General features: G+C 40.0%; 1 protein-coding gene across 3 annotated transcripts in view; it reads right to left on the reverse strand.

Annotated features, from left to right (window-relative positions):
* Positions 1 to 25055, reverse strand: part of SORCS1 (sortilin related VPS10 domain containing receptor 1) — a 300163-nt gene that overhangs the window by 86320 nt on the left and 188788 nt on the right. For all 3 annotated transcript variants that reach the window (XM_074907687.1, XM_074907689.1, XM_074907688.1), the window contains exon 5: positions 16722 to 16795. In XM_074907687.1, the coding sequence (XP_074763788.1) occupies positions 16722 to 16795 (74 nt within the window). The remainder of the gene's footprint in view (positions 1 to 16721; positions 16796 to 25055) is intronic.

Raw genomic sequence — 25055 nt, forward strand, 5'->3', positions numbered from 1 at the left:
TGTTTGCTCACTCTGAGCAACAACATAAAGATATTAAGCACTGCAAATAAGGGGTTTACGGACTCAGGCTTTACTTCTGTGATAGTTTAGGCCCTGCCGGGACCGGAGACCACATTGCCGTTGTCCCTCCCTCACCCTCGGACCGAGTAGGGCACAAACCCCGGGGTTAAAATAAAGAGAAATTTAATACAACAGTGTAATAAACAATCTGAACAACAACAATAGCAATAATAACAACAATAAACAGTAATAACAGTAAACAAGACAAAAGATATACAGAGAAATACCGCAGTGGACACAGCCAGCCCGCCACGCATGCTTCCTGCAACCAAAGCCACAAAGGAAAAAGCTTCCCGCGCTGCCGCGCCAGACCTGTTGTATGAATAACCTGGCTGGAGATCCCTTCCCCCTGCTGGGGAAACTTAACCCTATCCTAGCTGAACCAGGACAACTTCCATTGTTGAGGTTACCCTGGACTGCCACCGCTGGCCTCAACAACTCCCTGGGACAGTCCAAATGGCCAATGGTTTGATAGACAGTCTGAACTATGGCGGTACCGACTGCAAGTATGTGTCAATCCCATTGTACAGCAGACTCAGCAGCATCTCTGACAATCAGTCTTGTTTCTGGTCTTGGTCCTGTCATCCAAGTCATAATCTTAGATTAAGGCTATGAGTTAAACAACCAGTTTCTTTTTAGTTGCCTGACATTCAAGTTAATAAACGCATGATGGAAGAGAAACATTCATTTCCAGTGATAGACAAATTAGACGCTGTTCTGTTCAAAGCCTCATTATTTTTCAGGAAATCTAAAGTGAAGTTCAAACAGTGATTTAGACCTTAATTCAGTTCCCACTGACTGCAATCAGAGGGAACTCCAGCCCTTAATCATCATGCACATTAACTAATAACCATTATAAAAATGTTAACAATAACAAGAGTATTTGTGTTCTGATTAATCCTTAGTTTTGCTTGACAAAATCTGTAACAATTTACTAGCTAGAAATGGTTGGTATTTGTTCTCCTTTGCTGAGGACTAGAAGTTTTAGAAAAGACTCCAAGCCAGCATTGCTTTCACCTCTTCCACATTTTTAATAACATTTATGGCAAGGCCTTTTTTTCCTAAACATTCAACTTCCATTTAAAATCTCTGCTTCCTGACAATTGACCCCAGCTGGGGAGGGAGTTCCTTGCTAGAGCATTTTTCCTTTACCTGCTATCATCAGGAGATTTAGGGCCAAAATGCTGGGCTTTCTTGTTAAAACTTCAGCTCAAGACAGATAGATGCCAGTGACAAATAGCTCTAAAAAACTGAAGAAGGGCTAAGCTTGTAATTTGTCATATCTCTTTTTTATTCTCGTTTATACAAGCAGTCAAGCACACCTGGAACTGGACTATTGCAGAAGACACAGCACAGCTTTGTCAGTGCATTCCTCCTCCTGGCCTCACACAGCCCCATGGAGATGTGAAGCCTCCAAAGAAACAAGGATTATAATTTCACAGATTTGAACACTTTGTCTCTTCAGAGACATGCAACAATGGTATTCACCCAGCAAAGAACTTGTTGTCCTAGTTAAAGCCTGTGAATCAGGTGTTTTGTGCGTTTCCTCCTCACAGTGCTATTCTGACCCCAAGAAACACCTCTACTGCATCTTCTCAGGCAAAGGCAGCTAATTCAGAATGAGTCATCTCACTGATGGATGGGACATGATTGCCACTGTTGTCTTCACGGATGATAAGCCATAATTTACATCAAACTCTTAAACACCTTAAGAGCAGCATATAAATATCTGGACTCACCAAGCCCTGAAAGTTAGAAGGCTACAGCTGTAGTGACCTGTATATTACTTAGTCTCATACTGCAACAGCCAGTATTGAGACTGCAAAAGCTTCAACTCAAGGCAGAATTAAGCCATCAATTGTCCCAAGGATTTACAGAATGAGGATGGTTGAAACATGACTGGTGATAAACATTATTCATCTACTCAAGGGCTTCCTTTCTTTTGGTATCTCCTAACACCTGTTAATTAGAAATGTGAAAAAAAAAAAAAAAAACCAAAACCCAAAAACAAAACCCAAAACCAAAGATAAAAAACTAAGGCCCAGAGAATCTAAGGGAATTCCTAAAGTCAAACAGGATATCTGAGGTAGAGGCAAGAACAATATCCAGGTCTTCTTATCTGCTAGATCTTTCTTCTTGCCTTAGAAAATACACATTCCATTGCTCTGATAGAAAAAAGGCTTAATTTATTTGTGACACAACACAAGGTCAAAGTCAGGCCCATAATATTAAATGATATCATGACCAATCAGTTGCAAAGGACCGGCAAAATACAAACACGTATCTGCTCAAATCAATATTAGCTGTACATAGCTGACATCCAGAAACATATCACTCCCATCTGGATTCTGCTGAGAGCTTACTGACTGGGACTTCTTTAATGTCACATTTTCTTGTATCATGCTGTTTTGTCCACGTCTGACCTGTAATATTTCTCTATACACACCTCCATACCACCTGAAAAGCCACATGAAGTAATATTCATCTTACCTAGTTATATACTACAGATATTTAACTCCGAGGAAATCACACTCAACTCTCTTTGCAGGCAGTGAGAAGAAACAGGCAGTTTCACACTGTGGCTCATCTGAATAGTGTTAGATATGACACTGTGACAAGACAAACTTAATCCTTGAAAGGTTGTTTCTCTCCATTTAATATAAGATGTATGGACACTTACACTACAGACACCCACATGTGATCACATAAAGGTCCCAAATCAGGTAATACAACAGACTTGAAATACTTTTATTACCTACATTTAAAAACATGAATATACTGATAAACTATGGATTGTAAGTAAAGGAGAAAGATAACGTCCTGGGCCACCTTAACTCTGAGAGAGTAATGTTTTATATAGCTTACCTTAGCTTTATTATTTAATATATGGGTGTAAAAGCCTAGGAAATATTCAGAAATGCAATACTGATCATAGTGAGCATATACAGGAGATAAATGCCATGCCCTTGGTTGCACTGCACCTGAGAACATACACTCTGTAGGAAGACAGACATATCCTTTTACGTGCATAGGACAATCAGTTCTCAAAGCATCTACTGGAAACAAGGTGTTAGGAACTGTGGAACACAAATTAGAAATCTTAAATTTTTAATATGTCAACCAGATTTATCAAGCATGCAGCTACAATATTAGTCTGTTTTCTTGGCTTTTTCATTTGATTGTGGGAAAGTAGAAACATCCTTAAAAGGTGAGGAGGACAATGTACTTCTACAAACCTGAGAATTAATTAAAAACGTTAAGCCCATGGCATCAATATGAAACAAAATGATTAAACCTAACTGATTGTCCTGGTTTGAGCAGCAGGGATTTTTTGGTAGCAAGGGAGGGGGCTACAGTGGTGGCCCCCTGTGAGAAGCTTCTTGAAGCTCCCCTGGCTCCAAGTCAGATCCCACCTTTGCACCAAGGCCAAACCAATCAGCTGCACCTCCATGATAACATATTTAAGAAGGGGAACCTGGGAGGAGTTGTGAGGAGAATATCTGTGCAAACACCAAGGTCAGTGGAAGAAAGGAGAAGTGGGAGGTGCACTGGAGCAGAGACTCCCCTGTGTATCCCGTGGCGAGATGGCAGGGCTGCCTACGGGTGTCTGTGGTGGAGCTGATACAGATCTGTGGACTGTGGGGGGCCCCATGCCAAGTCAGGTGACTGCACCTGAAGAAGGCCGGGACCCCAAGGGAAGAAGACCCTGCTGTTGTAGTTTTGCACTGGGAAGACTGCAACATGCAGGGGTGACCCACACACCTGTGGGAGTGACTCATGTCGGAGTTGTTTTGTGGAGGACTGTCTCCTGTGAAAGGAGGACTACACTGGAACAGAGGAGGAATGCCAGGAGTTCCCCCACCCGAGATGGAAGAAGTGGCAGGACTGACTGCCCCCACCATTCCCTGCCCCCTGCACCGCTGGGGAGAAGGAGGTAGAGATACAGGGAGCAAAGCTGAGCCTGGGAAGAAGGGTGGGATGGGAGAAGGTGATTTCAAGATGTGATAAAGTTTCTCACAGTTCTACTCTGTCTCTTAAGTGTTGTCATTGTTAGTGTCTGTATTAAATTTATGTTCTTTTTTTTTTTCTTAATGAGTCTGTCTTTTGCCTGTGCCTTAAAGGATGACATCATCCCTCCTTGTCCTTAGATGAAGTTCCTGGGTCTTTGCTTTCCACCTTCTCAGGGCTGGGGGGAGTGAGCAGCTGTGTGGTGCTCAGTTGCCCTCTGAGCTCAAACCGATATGGATAACAAAGAAACTCCCGTCCTAACTGATGACCATATTTGAAGGCTCTTATACCAAAACTTGAATGATCAATAAATACAAGCTTCACACATGGAAGAAGGAAACTACATGCTGGACTTGACCTAGATAACACCAAAGCCTCAAACTCAGTGTTTCTACCTTGATACAACAGCCTGCTCTACTTCATTATTTTTTGTGCACATGGTTAACGTAACCTGGTCAATGTACCCTTCACAACCTAAACATGGAAAAGTGCTGCGCATTCAATAGCTTATAAACCAAGTACCCTGCAAAGAACAGAGGTACAGATGAACAACACTCTGGGACCCACTCAGTTACTGATTTCTCTCAGAAATTTCTCTAAAAACAAACAGCAGTCCAAAATTTTATCATTCCATAGTCTGAGCAACTTTTGTTAGCTATGCCAGCAGCACTTTCTTCTCGTATTTCTCAATTTTTTTCTTCCCTTTCAGCATCTGTTCTCAAAGACCAATCACTCATATATCCATAAACTTTCCTTATTGCCACTGTCTATGTTTTCACTTTATGGTAAAAATGCCAGAATGCCCTTTGTCCATCCCTTTAATGTCAGGCTTTCTGTAATACTTCCTGAAATTTCAGTACAGCAGGGATATGCTTGCAACACTTTCTGCTGAAGGGTGCCTATCGTGTTTTTGCGATTAGCTTTCTATGTTTTGTTGGTATAATTGTCTAAATGTTTTGAAATAAGAGAAAGAGAAAAAAAACCTTTGGGGAAAATGAGGATTTAAAAAAAGCAAAGGGGAGTGCAAGGCAGTGACCCCACTGACTTTAAGCAGAAGATGCTCACATTATGAAAAATGTAGGACCCCCATAGTCCTATTACAAAGTTGCTTCCTAAAATTTTAATCACCATCAAGCCTGCTAAGTAGTCATCTGCACTTGAGAGCTTCACAAATCGATATCACTGACTGGGCGCAGCAATTGCTCTGAATGCAGATTCTACATCCACTGTGCAAAGCAGCACAGGGAAAAGACCCTGAATCATCCTCTGGTTTAGAACTAGGCTGAACTAAACAAAAGCAGCCTGGCACTACCCATTGCACAGCAAATGCTAGTTGGCATATTTCTGTAATGACCAACCCCTTGTCATCCCTCTGTCTGAAACATTTCTAAAACCGTGGCTTCCTTGGCCTGTCAGCACTTCTGAGCCAAGGAAATTCAACAGAGACCCTGTTATCCGGGGGTTTTCACCTCTTCTATCTTTTTTCACTTCTGGGGACAAAAGCAATTGTTTATGGATGCTGGGAATTGATGAGGCTTGCAAGGCAGTCAGACCACTCAGAACTGCAAAAAGGCATCATTGTGAAGATAGCAAAAGCTTCCACTTGGTGTACTTAATTTCAAACTACCATTTTCCATAAACAAAGAACTTGAAGCATCAGACAATAAAGGCTCCATCTCGAGGGTTTGTGCATTCTGGAAAGTAGCTTTGGGTGCCTTTGGGTTTGGATGCTTGACTTCAGACACAGTAAAGCCATATCTAGGACTAAATGCACAAGAAACTTGATGGCAAACATTTCATACATATTCATTGTGTCACACATGCTCACAGCAGCCAAGATCAAAGGTCTTAAGATAAGCAATAGAAAATAACACTATTTTACTGAATCCTGGCCCAGAATGAAAGGCTAGAAGAACAGAAATACTACTACTATACCCTTTTCACAGTCAGAACTAGTGCAAATGTTGTTCATTCTTTATATTGAGGTAGAGATGCTATGCAGCTTTCCCACATCTCAGAAGAAATGAAAAAGTGCAGAATCAGGACTCCTACCATCAACCTTCACCTCCTTTCGGTGGGAAACAGGTATGATTTCTTCATGTAGCAATGGATGACAGATAAATGACAGCTAACAGCATGACTCTACTAAGGTGAGTGGAATGAGATTGACACAGTTCTGGCCACTTTGAGCTTATCAATACTGATTCAGAATAGCTTATAAGTGGCTTCAATCCAATACCAAACAGAAAAGTGACACATCGCTTGGAAGATCCAGTTTGACCCCTCATCATCAAAAATGTTCATTTGCCTCTGTGCTCTCTCTTCTCCTTCCCACTACCTGTCCTGATTCTTTTTCTAGACACTAGACTCTAGTTTCATTCCGCAGATGATTTTGTGCTTAACGTGTTATTTATTCTGAGATGTCTCCTGACCTTCAGCATTCCTTCCTTCCAGCCCCAATTTGAGCACACCTCCATCTCCACATATACTGCATTACACAGAAAGAGTAATTAGCTGCAACATACAGGTAGAAGAGTGAACATACTCTCAGAGATCCTTATGCCATAGTTGTCCTATGAACATAAATATTCTAACAAGCTTTATCTTGTCACAATAGAGCTATAAAGTTGCTCTGTTCAGCACATGATAATGGCTTTGTAATTCAATTATTGGTAGAATTTGCCTTTGGGGATTTATCTTCCTTTAGCCTCAGCACTCATGCGAATCCCTTATCGTAAATCTTGCCACTGCAAAACCAGCTCCCCCACTGCCTCTGGGACACATCCTGCCACTTCATGTTAAAAACTGACAGCTTATTCCAACTTACTGAATGGCAGATTTTTGTTTTGTTTTTAAAGGACAGAATGAAAATAAAAACAGTGAATGACGTTCATGGAGTTCTCAGTAGCACATTTTTTTTGGTTCCACTGATGCTTCTGTAACACTCTAAATCCTAATTGCCCTTCATAAAAATAGTAACATGTAGCACTGAACAGGGAGCTTTTTGTCCAAAGATACAAAAGTACTTAATAATCAACCTTTAAGTAACCTTCCCTGCATGCTACTGATTTGTTCAAGACCTATGGAAAAGTACAAGACCAGCAGGCCAAGTTAGAAATAGGGGATGAGGAAAATTTTTGTTCTCAGCTTCATAGATAAACTCCACTGATTAGTCAAGAGCACAGGGACCTCGCTGATTTGACCAAGATCACAGAGTTGTTATGTGGCAGAGACAAAAATAGAGCCTGAGTCCTCCAGGCTCCTTTTTCTTTTACTACTATGTTGACTCCATGAGGACTTTGCAGATACTCCCTGTTCCTTTTTTGCTTGCAGAGGTCAGTGAATCTGCCACCCCAGGGAGCTTAGTGGGGGACGGAATTCTTATGGTTTCTTTAGTTCAGTCCCTTTTATGTGAAATTTTACCATTTTACTATTTCTGAAACACAATTTAAAGATTGCTTTCTAGCTTTAGCATCTCTTAGCCATATTGTCCTGTCATGTTTTAGAAACAAAGGGCCAGATTCCAGACAGTCATAAATCAGCACTTCATTTCTTTATATCTGGCCCATAAATCTCCCTTGAAAATAATCTAATTAGATTTTCCCTACTATATCTCTGCACTATTCTTTCCCACATTGTCTAATTAGATGATATAATTTTGTGCAATTCAACTGGCAGCCACTGGGCCATATCTATCCTATGGTATGTCTTACTCAGTTTGTCACATTTTCTCTAGAACTGATAAAAAATAATAGTGCAATGAGTAAAGTTCCTACTTGTGCCACCTCACAACACTGACACAGAAAAACAGGTGGCTGTTGCTGCTAACACTGAAATAGATGAGTAGGTAAATGGGAGTCGTGGTGTGATTTCCAGGCCATGGGGAATTACTTCTACTCTTACCATCATTTATAACCCTAGAGCAGGATTATCCACAGCCTTCAACCCCATGATGTCCACATACCCCACAGCTTCGAGGAGAGTAGCAAACTACGCCTTCTATCCTGCTGCAGTAACACTACAGGTCTCTGTGGCAAGCTCCAGAGACGAAACTTGGCTAAAACTCTGAAATAAGTGGATGTGAATTCTCTGGGAGGCAGAAGTCCATTTCTGGTAACACTGCGTGAGAGGAATGTCTTAACATGAGGATCTAAACTAAGTGGATAAAATCCAGTTACTGGGATTAGATCCCGATTTTAAGGTAGTCCTCCTCTTCTACATCTCTTTTTCATATATTGCAGGAACATCACACTGGTTTGAAGGGAAAGGACAAAGGTACCCCCTAATTATAGCCTCTGAACTCAGCTCCCTAATATAATGGACCAAATCTACCTGATTTACTGCTTCTCTGCTGGTACAGCCTAATATGATCATGGTTTCCCACTGTGTTAAGACACATGTTTCTGGTGTCTTGTAGTGCTGTAGCCCAGTCAGTGTGCTCCAGAGGAGGCCAGGAAGCCATTTACAGCAAAAGTGGAAAGTCAACTCTGGTAACACAGTATGCTGCTCATTAAACATACCACAGAAAACAGCAGTGAAACCTTCCTGACACATATCTAGACAAATTCACAGTTAACTACTATGTAACTGCCTCACCTTTCAATGGCTGCCCTTTATAGGTGCGTACAGAGAAATCAGCTTCTTAGTTCAATGCCCACTGAAAACTGGCATGTTCCAGGGTCCTGTGTAGCACTGCAGGCTTCTGCTACTAAGCCCCAAATCAGGTTTTTGAACCAGGTATATGGATGTCTGCCTACTTCTGCAGATCTTTAACAGAGGGAAGTGGATAATGGGAGAGAAGTTGAAGCTCCTGGGAGTCTGTACTAATCTATAAAGTATCTCTGGATGATTTTTAAAAATAAGTCAGTTGAATCAGGAAAACAAAAACACATTAACCCATGCATCAATCAGACTGGGGCCTCTCAGTCCCAAAAGCTTTATTCAGGTAAATATACCTCTTCTCCCTATTCACTAGTGGAGAACAAGACTCTAAGGGAAGGGAGGGAGCAGAGTCATGTAAATGGTCAAGATTCTATTCAGTTATGAATTTTAGGAGAACATTCAAGTCACTATTTTACCCCCACCTTTAGAATTCCCGTGATAATCAAATAAGATTGAGAACACTTTTTCTCTCACACATGGAAGAACTCTGCCAAACTAAGGGTTTGGGACTGAGGAGTTATATTTTTCTCTGACAAATCTTGATTTGATTATGAGTAACAAGTTCTCTCAAGAGACTGCTGAGACCAGAGGATCTGCTTATTATAGACTCAGAGGACCAGAGGGCTATCAACCTCTGCTGTGTGACTCTGGACAATTTTCTCAGCGTTATCCAGGGAAGAAAGATATGTATTTCTGATCCCAGTTTATTAAGAATTAAAACATCATAAATCCAAAGAGTATAAATGATCTTTTAACAGCAACAGGAAGAGGATGCTGCATGACTTTTTTCTGTCCTTGCTGACTGACATGGGGCTGGCAAGTTTGTATCTCTGGAAGCCAGACAGGAATAAAATTCTAATTCCCAAGATAAATCTGAGAGATTTCAGCCTTCATCTGTACCAAAAAGATAGAGTTATATCAGAGTCCAGCTGTCCGAGAACTGTAAACAGAGGTTTTCACTAAATCTGTTGAAAAGCCAGTGGGATTTTCAGTAAACTCCACCAACTGAGAGTATGCTTCCTTGTATTCTGGCTGGGCAGGATGTAACACTGACCTTTCTGGTGAGAAAATGGTAAATGTCAGGGGCACTGAATGGTGACAAGATATGTGTTACCATCACTAATGTTAGCAGTAGCAGCATGGTAAGGGCCAAGGAAAGGCATGGTTGCAGATTTGCCCTTCACTGTGATCCCTGGTAGTGTTGCTTGCTGGCAGCCCATCTGTATCCTTAGGCTGGCAACCATGAAGTTGCCTTAAAATATTACTAAGGTAAGAGCAGCCTGTGTTATAGAGGCTTGAACCTTCAGTCGGACTTTATCCAAGCCAAACTTCAACTAGAAGCAAAAGTGTGGTGTTCAATTCAGAAAGAAAAAAAAAAAAAAAAGATGGAAATCAAGCAAAATTCATTACTCTATTCCCCATCAGTTGCTTAATTCAGATCTCCTGAAAACTGTCATAGTTCCCTCTGTGATGTGCCCCTCTGGCACATACACATCTCCACCATATTTAAGCTATGAAGTACACGTATTTTTAATTAAATTTGTAGTACACTTCAACTCATTAGGTATGGCTTCTGTGTTAGATCAAGCGGATAATTTTCTGGACAAGCTGTCACAATGCCCTTTGATTGGCATCTTCCCTGTTAGACTCCAGCAGTTGCCCTGCAGTGATTAAAAGGTCTTGTTCAGCAATACACAGCACCATTTGTAAACAGCCCAGATACCATGCCATTTAGATTGCCTCAGCCCACCTGGGTGGGCGTGCAAATCTCACCAAGCCAAGATCTGACAAGAACACTGGGACAGTTTGCCCAGCTTTCTCCAACTGCTTGAATATAATGAAGTTTTTAACAGGGCTTTGACACTTTCTTCCCTTGATTTTCAGCTCTTTCACCTGCTCCAATGAACACAGTCAGAGCTTTTAAAATACAGTCTCTAGCCTCATCTGGAAAAGAAAAGATATATACTCTATAATTCTGCTCTGAAGATTAACTTTCTTTGCCATTGCTCATAAAAGAAACACAGATATAGCTGTATCTACTCATCTGTCCTCCCAGCTGCTTACCAGTTAATCTTTTTCTCTCTTTCAGTGTGTGTGCATACTTTTGTACTGTTTGAGGGGAAAGGTTGGTTGGCTGCTTTGTTACCATGTTTGCATCCATCTTCTCTCCTTCTCATACTCAGAAAAAAAACAAGACAAGGTGGAAACGTAGCAACATCTTATCGAACTGACATATCTTCTGTAATTTCTTCAAGGAATCATTATCATCATGGACACATGACTCTACCAGGAATGAGATATACTATGATATGGTTTTACTTCTAATCAGCCTGTTACACCTGAGGTGCATGAAAGCCCTCAATTGTATTTTTTGTCTAATTAAGCTAGTCATCTTAGAAGCACAGAATGGTTTGGGGTGGAATGGAGTTTTACAGATAATCTATTCCAATCCAATCCCCTGCCATGGGAAGGGAGATCTTTCACTACATCTGGTTGTTCAAAGCTCCATCCATCCTGACCTTGAACACTTTCAGGGATGAGACATTCACAACTTACCTAGGCAAGGGTCTTGGCACCCTCATAGCAAAGAATTTCCTCCTTATATCTAATACAAATCTATCATCTTTAATTTTAAAACTGTGACCCCTCATCCTACAACTACAGTCCCTGCACCAGTAGAGTCTCTCCATTTTTCTTGTAAACTCCCTGTTTAAGTATTGAAAGGCCACAATAAGGTTTCCCTGGAGCCTTCTATTCTCCAGGCTGAACAACCTCAACTCTCCCAGTCTGTCTTCACAGGAGATGTGTTCTAGCCCTCTCATCATTGAAGTGCTCTGATCTTCAAGTGTGGAGTGGTATTTATTTTGTATTTCTTTTACTTGAATGTCTGGGTGTAATACTCAAATAAATGGGAAAAAAAATCAATAGCACTGATACAGTTAATGATTATAACTTGATGATATAATTTACTAGCCAGGTTTTTCTATTGTTCATTTTATGCTAGTTTTTAAGACCATTTTATTATTTAGCTTTAATTCTTTTTTTCTCCCCTAAGCTTTTCAAGGTTAGGTTATAAATAGACTTAGCTGAGAATCTTTTCAGAAAATGTTTCATTTTGATTTAAAAACATTACATTTTGTAGACATTTTAATGAACTTTTTAACCTTTTATTTTTGTTTTTTTAGGGCCAGCTCTAATTGTGATACCTTGACTTACTGACTTTCAGAAAATAATTTCACATTGAAGGCATGACTTGATCTGAGGACCAGAATAAAAAATTAGCTTTTAATGAGCAATTTCTGCATATATATATTGGCCATATTGAACTATATGCACTTTGACTAGGTTTTTTTGCAACTACTGGGCATGAATGTTTCGGTTTGCAAGTCACAAGGTATCAGTATTGAACTTTGACTAGATGACTGGACCACTTTAAAAAGCAAGAAAAAAAGTAATTCTCAATATGACTGATTTGCCAACTGTGTTCACATTTGTATTCACTACAAACCAGCATCTTTGCCAGAAAAGTGCCACCATAGGAATTGAAAATCACCAAGTATCACAAAAATAAACTCCTAAGTATTTAGATAAAGCATTTATCCAACTCTTCTAACCAGTATCTACTGCATTCTCTTCCCCTAGCACCAACTACAGTAGTAAACACTGTGCTATCAGCAGTAATGCATGTATATTAACTTGCTGGTTTTGCATTACAGTGCTAAACTAGTATTTCTTAGAATACTCCTTCCTAGTAATTAGGGTATTTTTACAGAACATAGTTCCAGAATTACTAAGCACCTTGATAACTGTCATGCATTTTTCTGTCACAGTACATTTAACAGCAAAATCTCAAGAACCTGCCAAAGAATAATAAAAAAGAAATGAATAGTGTTGATACAGTGCAGAACTGCCGTGCCTTGGGGTTGTATGCAAAGTGGATCCTTTTATGCTTCCATCAGACACATAACATACGGTTAATTCTCTGAGTGGATTATGCTTTCCTCAGTATACCACTGTCACATACCTAGATTATGCAAACAGATATGTCATAAAATGCCTGAATTAGAGCAGTTATTAGAGGTGTCAGTTTTACAGTAGCCTATCACTAAAGCCTGCCCAGCACAAATATGTCCTTACAACCTTTTAATGAGGTAGAGAACTACAGATCCATTTTCTTCCTTTTGTGGTTTGGTTGGTTTGTTTGTTTTTTGTTTGGTTGGTTTTTTTAAGATAAGAAAATGCCAGTCACCTCTTATTTTAAAGGTTTATCTGCTCATCCCCCATCTGATATCTTCCTCCATAGAGTAACATTACAATCTCTTTCATCACAAGTGTAGATGTCAGGGCATCAGAGCTGCAGGTGGAAGAATGAAAATGGGGAACAGAGGAGCTCTGAATAAACAAAGATTCTATTTTCATGTTAATGACTTGTCTTAATGAAACAGAGGGTACAAGAATACAAAATACATATGAACTACAAGGAGCTGAATTGTCTCTACACGCTGTTTTCTCAGACTTATGCAGTAGGCATCAGCAGATTGCTTTAATGTTCTTCAGGGGTTTAAATTTCTCTGGGGTGGTAGTAGGAGAGGGTGTTGCACAGAGCAGCCAAAAATAAGCCAATAAAAAAGAAAATTCTCTTGGAAACAGATATAAGAAATGCAGCTGTAAAAGACACTACAGCTTCTCTGACAGCATTTGCAGGCAGAGCCTTCTCAAGACTAAAACTAGCAAGCTCAGTGGTGTTAGTCACAAGACTTACGAGTGACCCACAAACTATTTACAAGAACACATGACAGAGTAAAATGACAAGTAAAATATTAGTGAGCCATCAGGAAAATCTTTTTTCTGGGTTTGGGTTTTTTTTTTCCTGATCTTTGCTTTCACCAACCATTTGAATCCATTTAAATGTCTTTAAAGGCTTACAGATGTTCCTTTCCTGACAAAAGAAGCAGCATTAAGTAAATGAAGCCTCAGGAAGGCCTGATGTCAAAGGTTTTGCTTTGTGTCTTCCTGATCTGTCTCAGTGTCTTCCTGAAAAGTCCCAGTTTAGATAGTCCTGGAAGCAGTTTGTATTAAAGCAAGTCCTCAGCCTTCCTTAGGTACCAGAATACGGTCCTCATTCTCCACAAATATTATAGTCTTCATTCTCTGCACAATACAGCTGTGTCCTGGTTGTTCCCTTCAAAATCACTTGATTTAGAGAAAGCACCAAGAACAGGAGAGACTATCACCACATCTGTTTTCCTTGGAAAATGGTGACTTCAGGACTTTTTTCTTCACTATTCATTTCTGCTCTTAAGAATATTTGGAAGACAGTCTTCTGACTTTTCAGGTTGATTACACTCTGCATATTTCCAAGCCAAAACGTATAATAATTTTTTCAAAAGCCCCAAAGAAACTACAGGGCACTGAGCAAGGCTCTATTGAACTCATATATCAGCACTGGCTATGGAGATGTTGCTGTAGAAGTTTGGATTTCAACTGTATATCTACACCCTCTTATATCCCAATTCCCTCTTGCTTTTCTCACATGGGGAGTCAGCAGTGCCCACGCTCTGGACATGCCCTTCTGATTCAGCACTTCAGTGCCTATTTTGCCATCAGGTATTTGGCTGCACAGAAATGGAAATGCACAGGAAAGCCTAGTGTTGCTCTCTGTGGTGCACATGTTCTCAATTACACATGCACGGCTCTGTTTTCTACTATGGATGGTTTTGAGGACAGACAGTGTCCACGTAATTGCAGCTAACTATTTTTTTTCCAAGGTCATGATGATCATAATAAATAAGCCAGAATGAGATGGAACACTGTCTCCACGAGTTCTATGATTTTTACCTTTGATAGCAGAGGTATGGTCTAGCTTATACCAAGGTGTGTTATGCAAGGGACATTTTGTTCAAGGTGAAAATAAAGGCTTACAGTTTCATGTTTTGTTTATGGCTGTAGGGAATTAGAAGGTGGTTGGAACATCTTTTCATCTTTTCAACTTACTCTTTGCCTTTGAAGCTCCAAGTCTGAGTTCTCTTATTTGTTAGGTTCTAAGAGGCCTTCAAAGTTTGAGCTCCATGGAAAGGAAAAATTACCTTTTTCATCATTATTCTTATTGTGGACATCTATCAGCTCAATTCACAATACAACACTACTCTTAAGTAATGATGGGAAACTTCAAAAGGTTTGGAGTGCAGTACAGGAGACAGGGATCCAGGTACAGGGACATTCCTTCTAGATCCCTGACCCTCTCCAGCGAGTACAATTTTGTTGAATATCTCAAAGACTTGTGTCCCCAGATTTCTAGGACTTTCTGCTTTTATTAGCCCAGAAAAAACAAGAGATGTGTGGGGCTGTGTTTGCAGTTGACATTTGGAAACCCTGTTAAGAGTCCTGTAGGAATGCAGTAGGACTGATATAAATATGTATGTGCCTGTCTATACAGATGCTCAGATAAAACCAAGTTTGTGTTAAAAATAGAACTTAGTTTGCAAAAGCTTCAGCTAACACAGGTTCTGACAAAGGATTAAAAAGCAGGAGCAGCAAACAAAATCTCTGGTATATCCTTTGCAGACCAAATATAAATTCAACTTTGGAAGTAAATTTGACCTAGAGTTCTTACTTCTTTCATAAATTAAAAGAAAATATTTGACTGAACCACTCTTGAACCTTGACATGTTCAAGACCTGTGGTTTTGGCATAAACTTACAGTTTAGAAGCTACCACGATGGTCTCATTTTAATCATCTAGTTCAGCTCCTCTTGATTTCAAGATGGAGTTGAAGTTACAATAATTACTATGGTGTGACAGCATGGAGGTGTTTCAGATATGTATTTTATTGCAAGCGTGGTTACAGAGCTTTACACTAGATTTGCAAATCATTGCTACGAAAAGCAAAAGCAAAGACAACTGCCTACAATCAGAATCAGGAGAAAAGAATCAGTACACCAGAGTCGCTGTGTAAACCTGTGATGACTAAGACTGAAGATGAGACTCAAAATACAAAGAAATTTGCTAATGGTGAAGAACTGCAAAATAAAGTTTGGACCTACATCCAGGGGTTATTTTTCAGTGGTTGTGGCCACTACAGGTGTTTGAATCAGAAATCAAATCATCCATTATGGACACCCCATATACTGAAAAATGTTGAAATGTTAAGATTCTATCAAAACCATGACAGTTATGGCCCTAAGTGAATTTAGATATGAATGGTATAGCGTAAGTTAATGCAGCAAAGAGTTAAGCTTGCATCAGTGACAAAGAGCCATGATACTTCTTTAAGGTAACTTTGACATCAAACTTGCAAATATTTTGCCATTGCTGTAACTGACTGACATTCAAAGATTCAGCAAGAGGAACTTACACATGGCTGATTCACACAGCCTGAAATCTGACTGAAAATCTTGCAGTGCTGCTTAGAAGCAATACTGCAGAGTGATTTAAGCTCATAAGGAAGAACTGTGTGTGCCTGGTTCAGTGGTCATTAATTTGCTCACTTTCAAGGACTGAAGTATGTCTAGCAGCAGTTAAAAGCATAACACCAGCCACTGGAGGATGTTGACTGTTACCCATGGCAGAAATGCTAGTACCCTCAAAGACTCAAAGACTTCACTCTTTGGCCCTTACTGGTAGCAGGACAAGATTAATATCTTCTTTGAATTTAGTGCAAAAGCAAACAAGCTTATGCTGAACAGAGTTACATTCCAACTCAAAATGTTCACAGGAAATTGCAGGACTCTCCCCTCCCAAATCAATGCTTTCTTCAGGCTATTCAGTATATTTCAGTTGTGCATCATCCTTAGATCAAAGACCCCATTTTCAAGTGCTGTATAAACACATAACAGGAGGCATAATGCCCCCTTCATACCAGTTCTAAATTAATCTCAACAAATCAGCAGTGCAGATTGCATTCCATCACATTGCCTTCAAGCCCCTTTTTCAACATCTCCGCATATGGGGAAACTGTGTCCAGGAACCGAGGAAGAGGTTTTTGCTCTTACCAGTAGAACCTGTTTGGTGCAACTCCCTCATGAAGCAGCAGCCATCTTCTGCCAAACTCCACTGAACTGAACAACTGGGGACAAAAACAAACAGTCATGAATCACATTAAAAGACAAAGATAACATAGAAATTAATCTGAAGAAGCCTGTATCACTTCTGAGATAGTGACTTGGACTTTTACTTCCTCCAGTCTCAGAGGGACACAACTGGAGCAGCTGAAGTGTCTGTTTTGCCATTTAGTGGCAGAGGCAATGCTGAGATGTGTGACATGGGACACAACTGATATTACCCGAGGAATTACCGTATGGGTACATCCAACTACCTGCCATGACTGAAAACTCATCATCTAGCTCGGCGTGGCACTCCCAGGTAATATAATCGTGCAGTGTTGGAGGGCCACCTTTTCCTTTTTAAAGTTGTGGTGGACACCAAATGTACAGCATAACACAGCAGTTTGATATCCTAGTCTAGCTCTGACAACATATATACGCAGTTGCCTTCCTTGATATTATGTTAGAAGACCATCCTATTTCCAGTTATCAGGAGCCATCCCTAGAGAACTTGTTTAATCTGGCACCAAAAAAGTGCTCTAACATGTCCATACTCCTCTTGCAGGAATGAGTTTAAATAGCACATTACTTGTACCATGAAAACCCACGATTTCTCCCTTTACTCCTGTCCTGCAAACAACATGACATCTTCTCCTAGTCCGATTACACAAACAATATCCAAATATATCAATCATTTCAGAAAATTTTTCCATGATAAATACCAAGCCAGACTGAGAAAGGTCAGCAAAAAGGCACATTACAGGTATTATAAATACTTTGACATGTCTTTGTGGAATGATATACAAATGTTACTGGTATAGAGCACCTATAAACAGCTGCTGTCCATAAATGCTGCCATCAGGTAACTATCAAAAAGATAGTGGAGAGAAGGATCACTTGCTTTCTGTCTTTCTTTTGCTTTATTTAACTTCAAATTTATGATATGGAAGCACTGAGAGGCAGTCAGCCCTATGCTTTTCTTGCAGATTCATCCTGTTTCTCCTCCTTTCCTTGCTTGATAGACTTGGTCAGTCCCCTTTTCTGGAAAGGAAGATGTTGGGCCCCTTTTCTGAACTGTAATCTGCCTTTTCATGTCACCACTTTAGGGATCTTGTATAAAATTCAAGCAATCTGAATCTTTTATGTACAAAGCTTGACAATTTTTTTTTTTTTTTTTTTTGTAACAAGCTGTGGATTGGCACGGAAGAGAAATATGGATGCCTATGAGAATAACTGAAAAGGAAAGAAGCTGATTTTAAAGCTTCAGGTTGATCAGAAAGATTATTTGAATATATTTTAAGTATTATGAGACTGGCATGTAAGAAACCTTGAGACCTACTTTTTATTCTGCATTACATTCCCAATGTAAACCCCAAACCCCTATATCCCTCAGCTCCCCTACTGTAAAACCTTGGAAGGACATGGAGAAGTTAATTACAATAGCTTTTTGGTAAACAGTAGACTGGCATATGTTGAAATCTACTTTAAAATATGAAAGCTAAAAATTCCCCTATTTTTCTCCTCTCCCTTTCCCTTGAAGACTGTCAAAGAAGAAAGAGGGAAGAAGGCAGAGGGGATAGAAGACAACGAGTGCAAGAAAAGAAAAACAGTTTAGCTTTGTGGATAGAAATGTTTTCACTTTTCAAACTTCAATGGTAAGTCTGTTATTTTTCTTTAAGTAGAAGATAATTTTTTTTTTAATCTTTAGAAGACCTAACTATAACTAAGAAAAGTTTCATTTTTGAAAAATAAAGAAAATCTTTTGGAACATTTAACAATGACTTTTTATAAAATGCTTTAAGGTCGCCTCATCAAGAATTTTACCATTACAAGAAGAATTTTCTCCCTTCAATTCAAAATCAATTTCTAGACCTGCTTTTATAATTGCATTAAAAAACACCCCATAGTAATGGCAAGCAACTGTCAATCTAGCTCTCCAATATGTTTTCCCCATCATGGCAATGTAGTTTCTTCCATGCCAAATAATGTCTTTGACCTGCAGTAACTTAAGTTTTAATAAAGTTTGGATCATCCTTTAATTAAGAACAGAGAGCAATCCAAACAACTCAGCAAACATATATATTCCTGACCAGAGACATATAGAATGTAAGCTTTCCAGGGACATGGATATTCAGATGGCTGAAATCTTGTCTTCCCCCTTTTGTATCTCTCACCCTACTCCCTCTCTAGTTTCCCTGAGCATAACTTTCAGCAGTTTATCCCCCCCCCCCCCCGCCCCGAATTTGCTGGTGATAGCTTCCAGAATGAATTAATTACAGCCTGCAAAACTTTCTCTGTGCTTGTGTAGCATCCTCTTCCACAGCTGCAGTGCCAGGTGGTTGAACAGCCCCAGCGCCACAGCTTCCCTCTGGCTCTTTCAGCACAAGTCCTCAGCGTGGCTGTTTGCCTGCTGCATCCAACAACTCCCTCAGCAGAACAGAAGCTGTGATGCTGCGCAGCACCCAGGGAGCCCTGCTTTCTCTTGGTGTGTGCCCTGAATGAGACAGATGATTCAGGCAAAAAGTGAAGAAATGCAAGAGTTTGTTTCAAAGGGAGAAAATGGATATAGCAATTCCACTGTCAGGACTGGCCTCTCAAATTAGAAGCCAGTGCCCTGTGAGCAGCACTACTGAGAACACAGCGTGTGAGAAAAGGCAACAGCTCTCAGCGGGAACTATCAGCTCCCTGGGAACCCATGCCCAAAGCTCTCATTGCCTTTGGTGAGACACTTTAATAACCAGGCTTTAGAAGGTTTTTTCTCCTTTGCCATTATTTCAGCACCAATCTCGGCCTTCACTGACTCACAGCAGCACAAACAGCACTAATGTATCTTTAGCAAAGAAGGAATTCCCCCCCTTATGTGTCACACCCCACCCCCCCCCCCAAAAAAAGAGGAAAAAACCCAACCATCTTTGCAGTGAGGATTTTTTCAGATATTCTAAGTATCATTCCTTTTAGACTGAGTTTATTTAGTTGTATATGGAAAAAAAATAACATTTAGAGATAGGTTTTTGTCAAGTATCAGTTATGATACAGCTGAGATTATTTTTCCCCATTTAGGAATTATAGTATTGTATGGATATTTTTTAAACCCAGCATCATATTTTGTTGTTATAAAAACCCTCTCTCTTCTGGGACTTCTTGTGACAGACTCATGCATGCAGTCCCTTCAGAGATGACATTTCATTTTCTTTGGTAAGCACTGCTGTCTGATGACAATTTTCATTATTAGACCGAAATCAGATAACGTTCTTTGCTATACTTCTTTTTTAACCACAAATAGAAAAGAAACCTATTACAATTTCATTGTATGTTTTCATCTGAGAGCCAAGTAGTGACCTGACATCTGTTTTCACTGAGACAAAACTGTTATGAAGTACAAATCTTGTATTGATCTCTCAGATTTGACCCTTGTTCATACAGGAAGAAGTCTCTTCTTGCTTTCTCCTCTCTTGTATATTTATTTTTCTGATACCCGAGTACTTAACAATCATTAACAGTCTTGTTTTGCTTTTTAAAATCCTAATATTCTGTCAACTAGAAACATACCACCTACCTTTTTTCAGATGGGAAAACAGCAATGCAAGGGAAAAGGAAAAGCTGTCCCATGGTTACAAATACCTTCTGGGGCTGAGCAGGGATTCAAATAAACCCTCTGAACTGCAAGACAATCCCCCAGCTATAGAAAAAGCCTTTTCACAACATGACACTACTATCCTCTGGAGTAGGGAAAGCTGACGTCTGAAAACTGAACTTCTTTCCTTATCTACAGCAAACAATATCTGTATGCTACTCTGTCTGTTATTTGTTTCTCAACCTGTGTGAGAAGCACAAGAGTTGCTCATGTATTTCACAGTGATAGCATAAGCTTCACCTTAAAATGCTTTGGGATATCTGGGTAACAGCAGGACACAGTTGCCATGTAATCTTATCTCTCCCTTCTAATTTCCCAATCTTCCCAGCACTAATTTTAGACTTGAGGAAGTTTTTTTTTTTGCATTTTGGCCTATATTAATTGATAACATCTTCAATTTAAGACAGACAAAACATTCTTAAACTTTTCTTTTTTAAATATTGTTTATAAACTAAGGATAACTTTCCTATAATCTAATGAAAATGCAGAAGAAAAATAACATCTTTAGTGATGTTTGTATTTAAAAAAATAAAGCATTTCATGAAGAAGCAGCTGTGTGTATAAATTCTTAGTGAAAGTAAAATATGTAACAGAAATTAGTCAAACGTGATTGGTTTATTTACTTTAGTTTGACAGTTTGCCTATAAAAAAATAACTGAATTCCAGAAAATGTAGGGAGAAAAAATGATGTTTTTCCAAAATGTTCCATGAAAAACAACTTGAATTTTATTTGACTTAACTGATGTAGGTTAGCACCTAGAAGTTCTAGAAGGGAAAGTGCAGACTAAGGAAGAGGGGGGAAAAGCATTTTACTTCACTACATTCCCTACTTTTTTTTTTTTACTTCAGCTCTGGAAAATCTCTCCAAAGCAGAAAGCTCTGAAGATATTAACTTGTTTTGCCAATTACCAGGCCTAGCATAAAGGACACAGCCAGCATAAAGATGAACAAATAACCAAGCTGTATTTGATACAAAAGGCTCAGTACATGGGCGAGTGCTGGGGGTACAAACAAGTCAGATTATACATAATTGACATCAATCCCACTGACCCCAACAACACCACCACCCAACCAACAATGGGTGGAATAAATGATGAAATGCAGTCTCCCATAGAAGGGACGGGAGACAACTGAGTCAACAAGCCAAACACACAAGACCAAGGAAGCCACATACTGAATCTCTACACAGCCCACGTTTACAAAAGCCAGACCTGACTGGAGCCCAGTCCCAGGGAGGCAGGAGGTCCTTCCCCAACAGGGAACTCTGCACAGGGCATCCCCCTCACAGACAGACACTGCCCCTGCCTGCAATGGTCCCAGCTTTTATCCCCAAGTGGGACACCTGACCTTGGGTCACTTAATGCAGACACCTGGGGTCATTTACCCAATGGCTCTGTCTGCAAGGCCGGCCGCACCCTGGAGGGAAGCCTAAAGGCAAACTCACCCCCCTTTGGGAAGGGCTGTGGGAATCACCCAGATGTCAACCTTGGCTTGGGGTTGAAACCCCAGCATTTCATAACTTCATAAAACCCCTCTATTTTCTGGATGGTTCTGGATCCATTCTGCTATGCATCTTTCTTTGCACTTCAGCCCTGTATTGCACAGAATGAACACTTATATTGTTTTAGAATCTACCTGTGTGCTAGTTTACAGCTGTAAAAGAGCTCTGGCCCCTTTCACCATTTGACTAGATCTATTTTAATCTTCCCTGGTTTGTTCATGTATTGTACCTCCTACTCACCTTTCCTTCACTCAGATTTCTAAGCTCTATAGAGTACAAATCATCTGTTGTAGCATGTTTTTACACAACATAAAGATTGCTGGGGCTCTCAGTAGCTATTACAAATACAAGGAAATTACAAGTGCAGATAAGTGTAAGGTCAAGTTTTTTCCCATAATAGATACTTCAGTAAAAGGTTCTACTACTCAGAATGGTGGAAACCGGATGATTTTCCCATATTTTTAATACTTTTGGTTTTCATCCACAAAGCAGCCCAGCAATCCAGGTGCTTTGTACTTTCCTCTGGAACAATGTAACTACTGTTGGAAATATTGGATAAGACAAAACAATGAATCTTCCGTAAGATTTCCACATTAAACTGGCTTCAAAAACAGCTTTCAGTAATTTACAGGACTCAGAAAATATTTTGATACCACTGATTCCATTCTTTCAATTTTTTATTAGTCTTATGTTTTATAAGTCTCTGAATTTAAATACTATCACACTTGAACACCAGCATTAATATCAACAAAACTGGTATTAACCTGTATGTTATATATATTAAAAACATATATATATATATCTTACACATAGCTTATATAACTGGACTGTCAAAAAAGGATTCAGAAGGCAATCAACTCCAATAGTTCTTCCAATGGACACATCTTAGTGAATAATATCTCTAATAAATCAATACTTTCTGTAAAGAACACGATGGTCTCACCATTTTACAAATGAAGGTTGCATATCTCCACTGAAAAACTACCGAGAAACTTTAATGTGTAATATAAAGACTCATCCTTAAAAGACCTCTCAAAAAAGGACTGTGTGGGAGTCACAAGTGCTATAAATCATCAGATCACTCACTTTTATTGAGCTAAAACAAATGACACTAACTGAGGATTCATCTCTCTTTAATTTACCAGTAGTGTTATTTGGCTTGGGGTTTTTTTGTTTGGGTTGTTTTTGTTTTTTTTTTAATTAGTCTATATGCATTTTAAAAGCTCCAAAATAAGTAGCTAAAATATGAGCTTTGAGGGCCTAATGTTCTTGACACATCAGACAAATTTGATTCATTATGATGTGATCACAGATGGTATGAGATTATGACCCACAGGACTCTGCTTATCTATTTGGGTTTGACTGAATTATGAAGTTGAGATCTTGACATAAACTCACAACTTTAGGACAAACAAAACAAGCTGTTAAGAGTTTCATAAAGTATTGCATCTGGACACGCACTTTAATAAAGTTGTAGCGTACATTTCCCCTACAAACACTGGATTTTCCCTGAGAATTTCCCAGCCAAAAATCTGTCTCTTATGAGGCAGTTGAATTGTTTATTTGGCTGTTGAACCTGACAGGTAAGAACACATGGCATCAACCAGATTCTGATAGTAAATGCAAGTTGTCTTAAAGACAGTAGTCCCCATTCCTCTCCAGTTCCAACAAGTTCTGTGCCCCCCAGAGCCAGTGGATAACTCATCAATCTCACCATACCAAAAACCTACACTCACAGTAATCTATATATCAGTAATCTATATCACCCAAGAAGACAGACAGTAATCTATATATCAGTAATCTATATCACCCAAGAAGACAGACAAACAATTCCTCATTTACTGTCCGACTTTGAAAGAAACTTTACTGTGGTGGACGCCAGGTGCCCACCAAAGCCGCTCCATCAATCCTCAGGACAGAGAGATCCAAGGACAGAGAAATGTCTTTGGCTGCGATGGTAAAGTTAATTACCAAAGACCAGGCTTGACTTGGGGTACAGTTTATTACCAAATAAATCAGAGTAGCTTAATAAGGAATAAAACCAAATCTTAAAACACCTTCCCCTCCCCCCTCTCTTTTTCCTGGGCTCAACTTCACCCCCAATTCCCTCTACCTCCTCTCCCCGAGCAGTGCAAGGGGACACAGAATGGGGGTTGCAGTCAGTTCATCACACATCATCTCTGTTCCTCCTTCCACCTCACACTCTTTCTTTGCTCCAGCGTGGGCTCCTCTCTCCACAGGTCCAGAGGTCCTGCCAGGAGCCTGCTTCAGTGTGAGCTTCCCACAGGATCACAGCCTCCTTCAGGCATCCATCTGCTCCGGAGTGGGGTCCTCCATGGGCTGCAGGGGGGTCTCTGCTCCACCCTGGACCTCCATGGGTGCCGGGCACAGCTGCCTCACCATGGGCTGCACGGGGATCTGCTCTGGCACCTGGAGCACCTCCTCCCCCTCCCTCACTGACCCTGGTGTCTGCAGAGTCGTTGCTCTCATGTTCTCACTCCTCTTTCCGGCTGCAACCATGCAGGTTTGGTTTTTTTTTCCCTTCTTGAATATGTTATCCCAGAGGCACTACCACTGCTACTGATGGACTCGGCTTTGGCCAGTGGCCATCTTGGAGCCGGCTGGACTGGCTCTGTTGGACACAGGGGAAGCTTCTAGCAGCTTCTCACAGAAGCCACCCCTGTAGCCCATCCCCCACTACCAAAACCTTGCCATGCAAACCCAATACAGTTACACATATGAACTACCAGGAATCTGAATGACCCACCAATTCTGATACAATGACATTTCATGGGTCATTATGCTAGCCAAGACTTACCATCACCCCTTCAGTTCTCAAGAGTTTCATTTGCACAGTAAAAGCTTTCTGTCATATGTGGAGTCCCTTGTAGCTTCAGTTTCATTTTAACACCTACACAGATTGCTGCAGATATGACTGACCCAGAGTGCCCATGTCGTTTCATCATTCACTGTTTAAACTAATTGGATATTCTGATTAAATATTTTGTTCTGGTGTTTCTTCACATACTGATATTGAACCATGTGGTAGTTCCATGTGCTTCCTATGCTGATGAGGATATTCAATTTTTTGCACTGATTTTATCTCATGCAAAAACCATTATGCACATGGAAATTCAGAATCTTGCTA

The sequence above is a fragment of the Athene noctua genome, chromosome 5 (assembly GCF_965140245.1).
Source record: "Athene noctua chromosome 5, bAthNoc1.hap1.1, whole genome shotgun sequence".
NCBI lineage: Eukaryota > Metazoa > Chordata > Aves > Strigiformes > Strigidae > Athene > Athene noctua.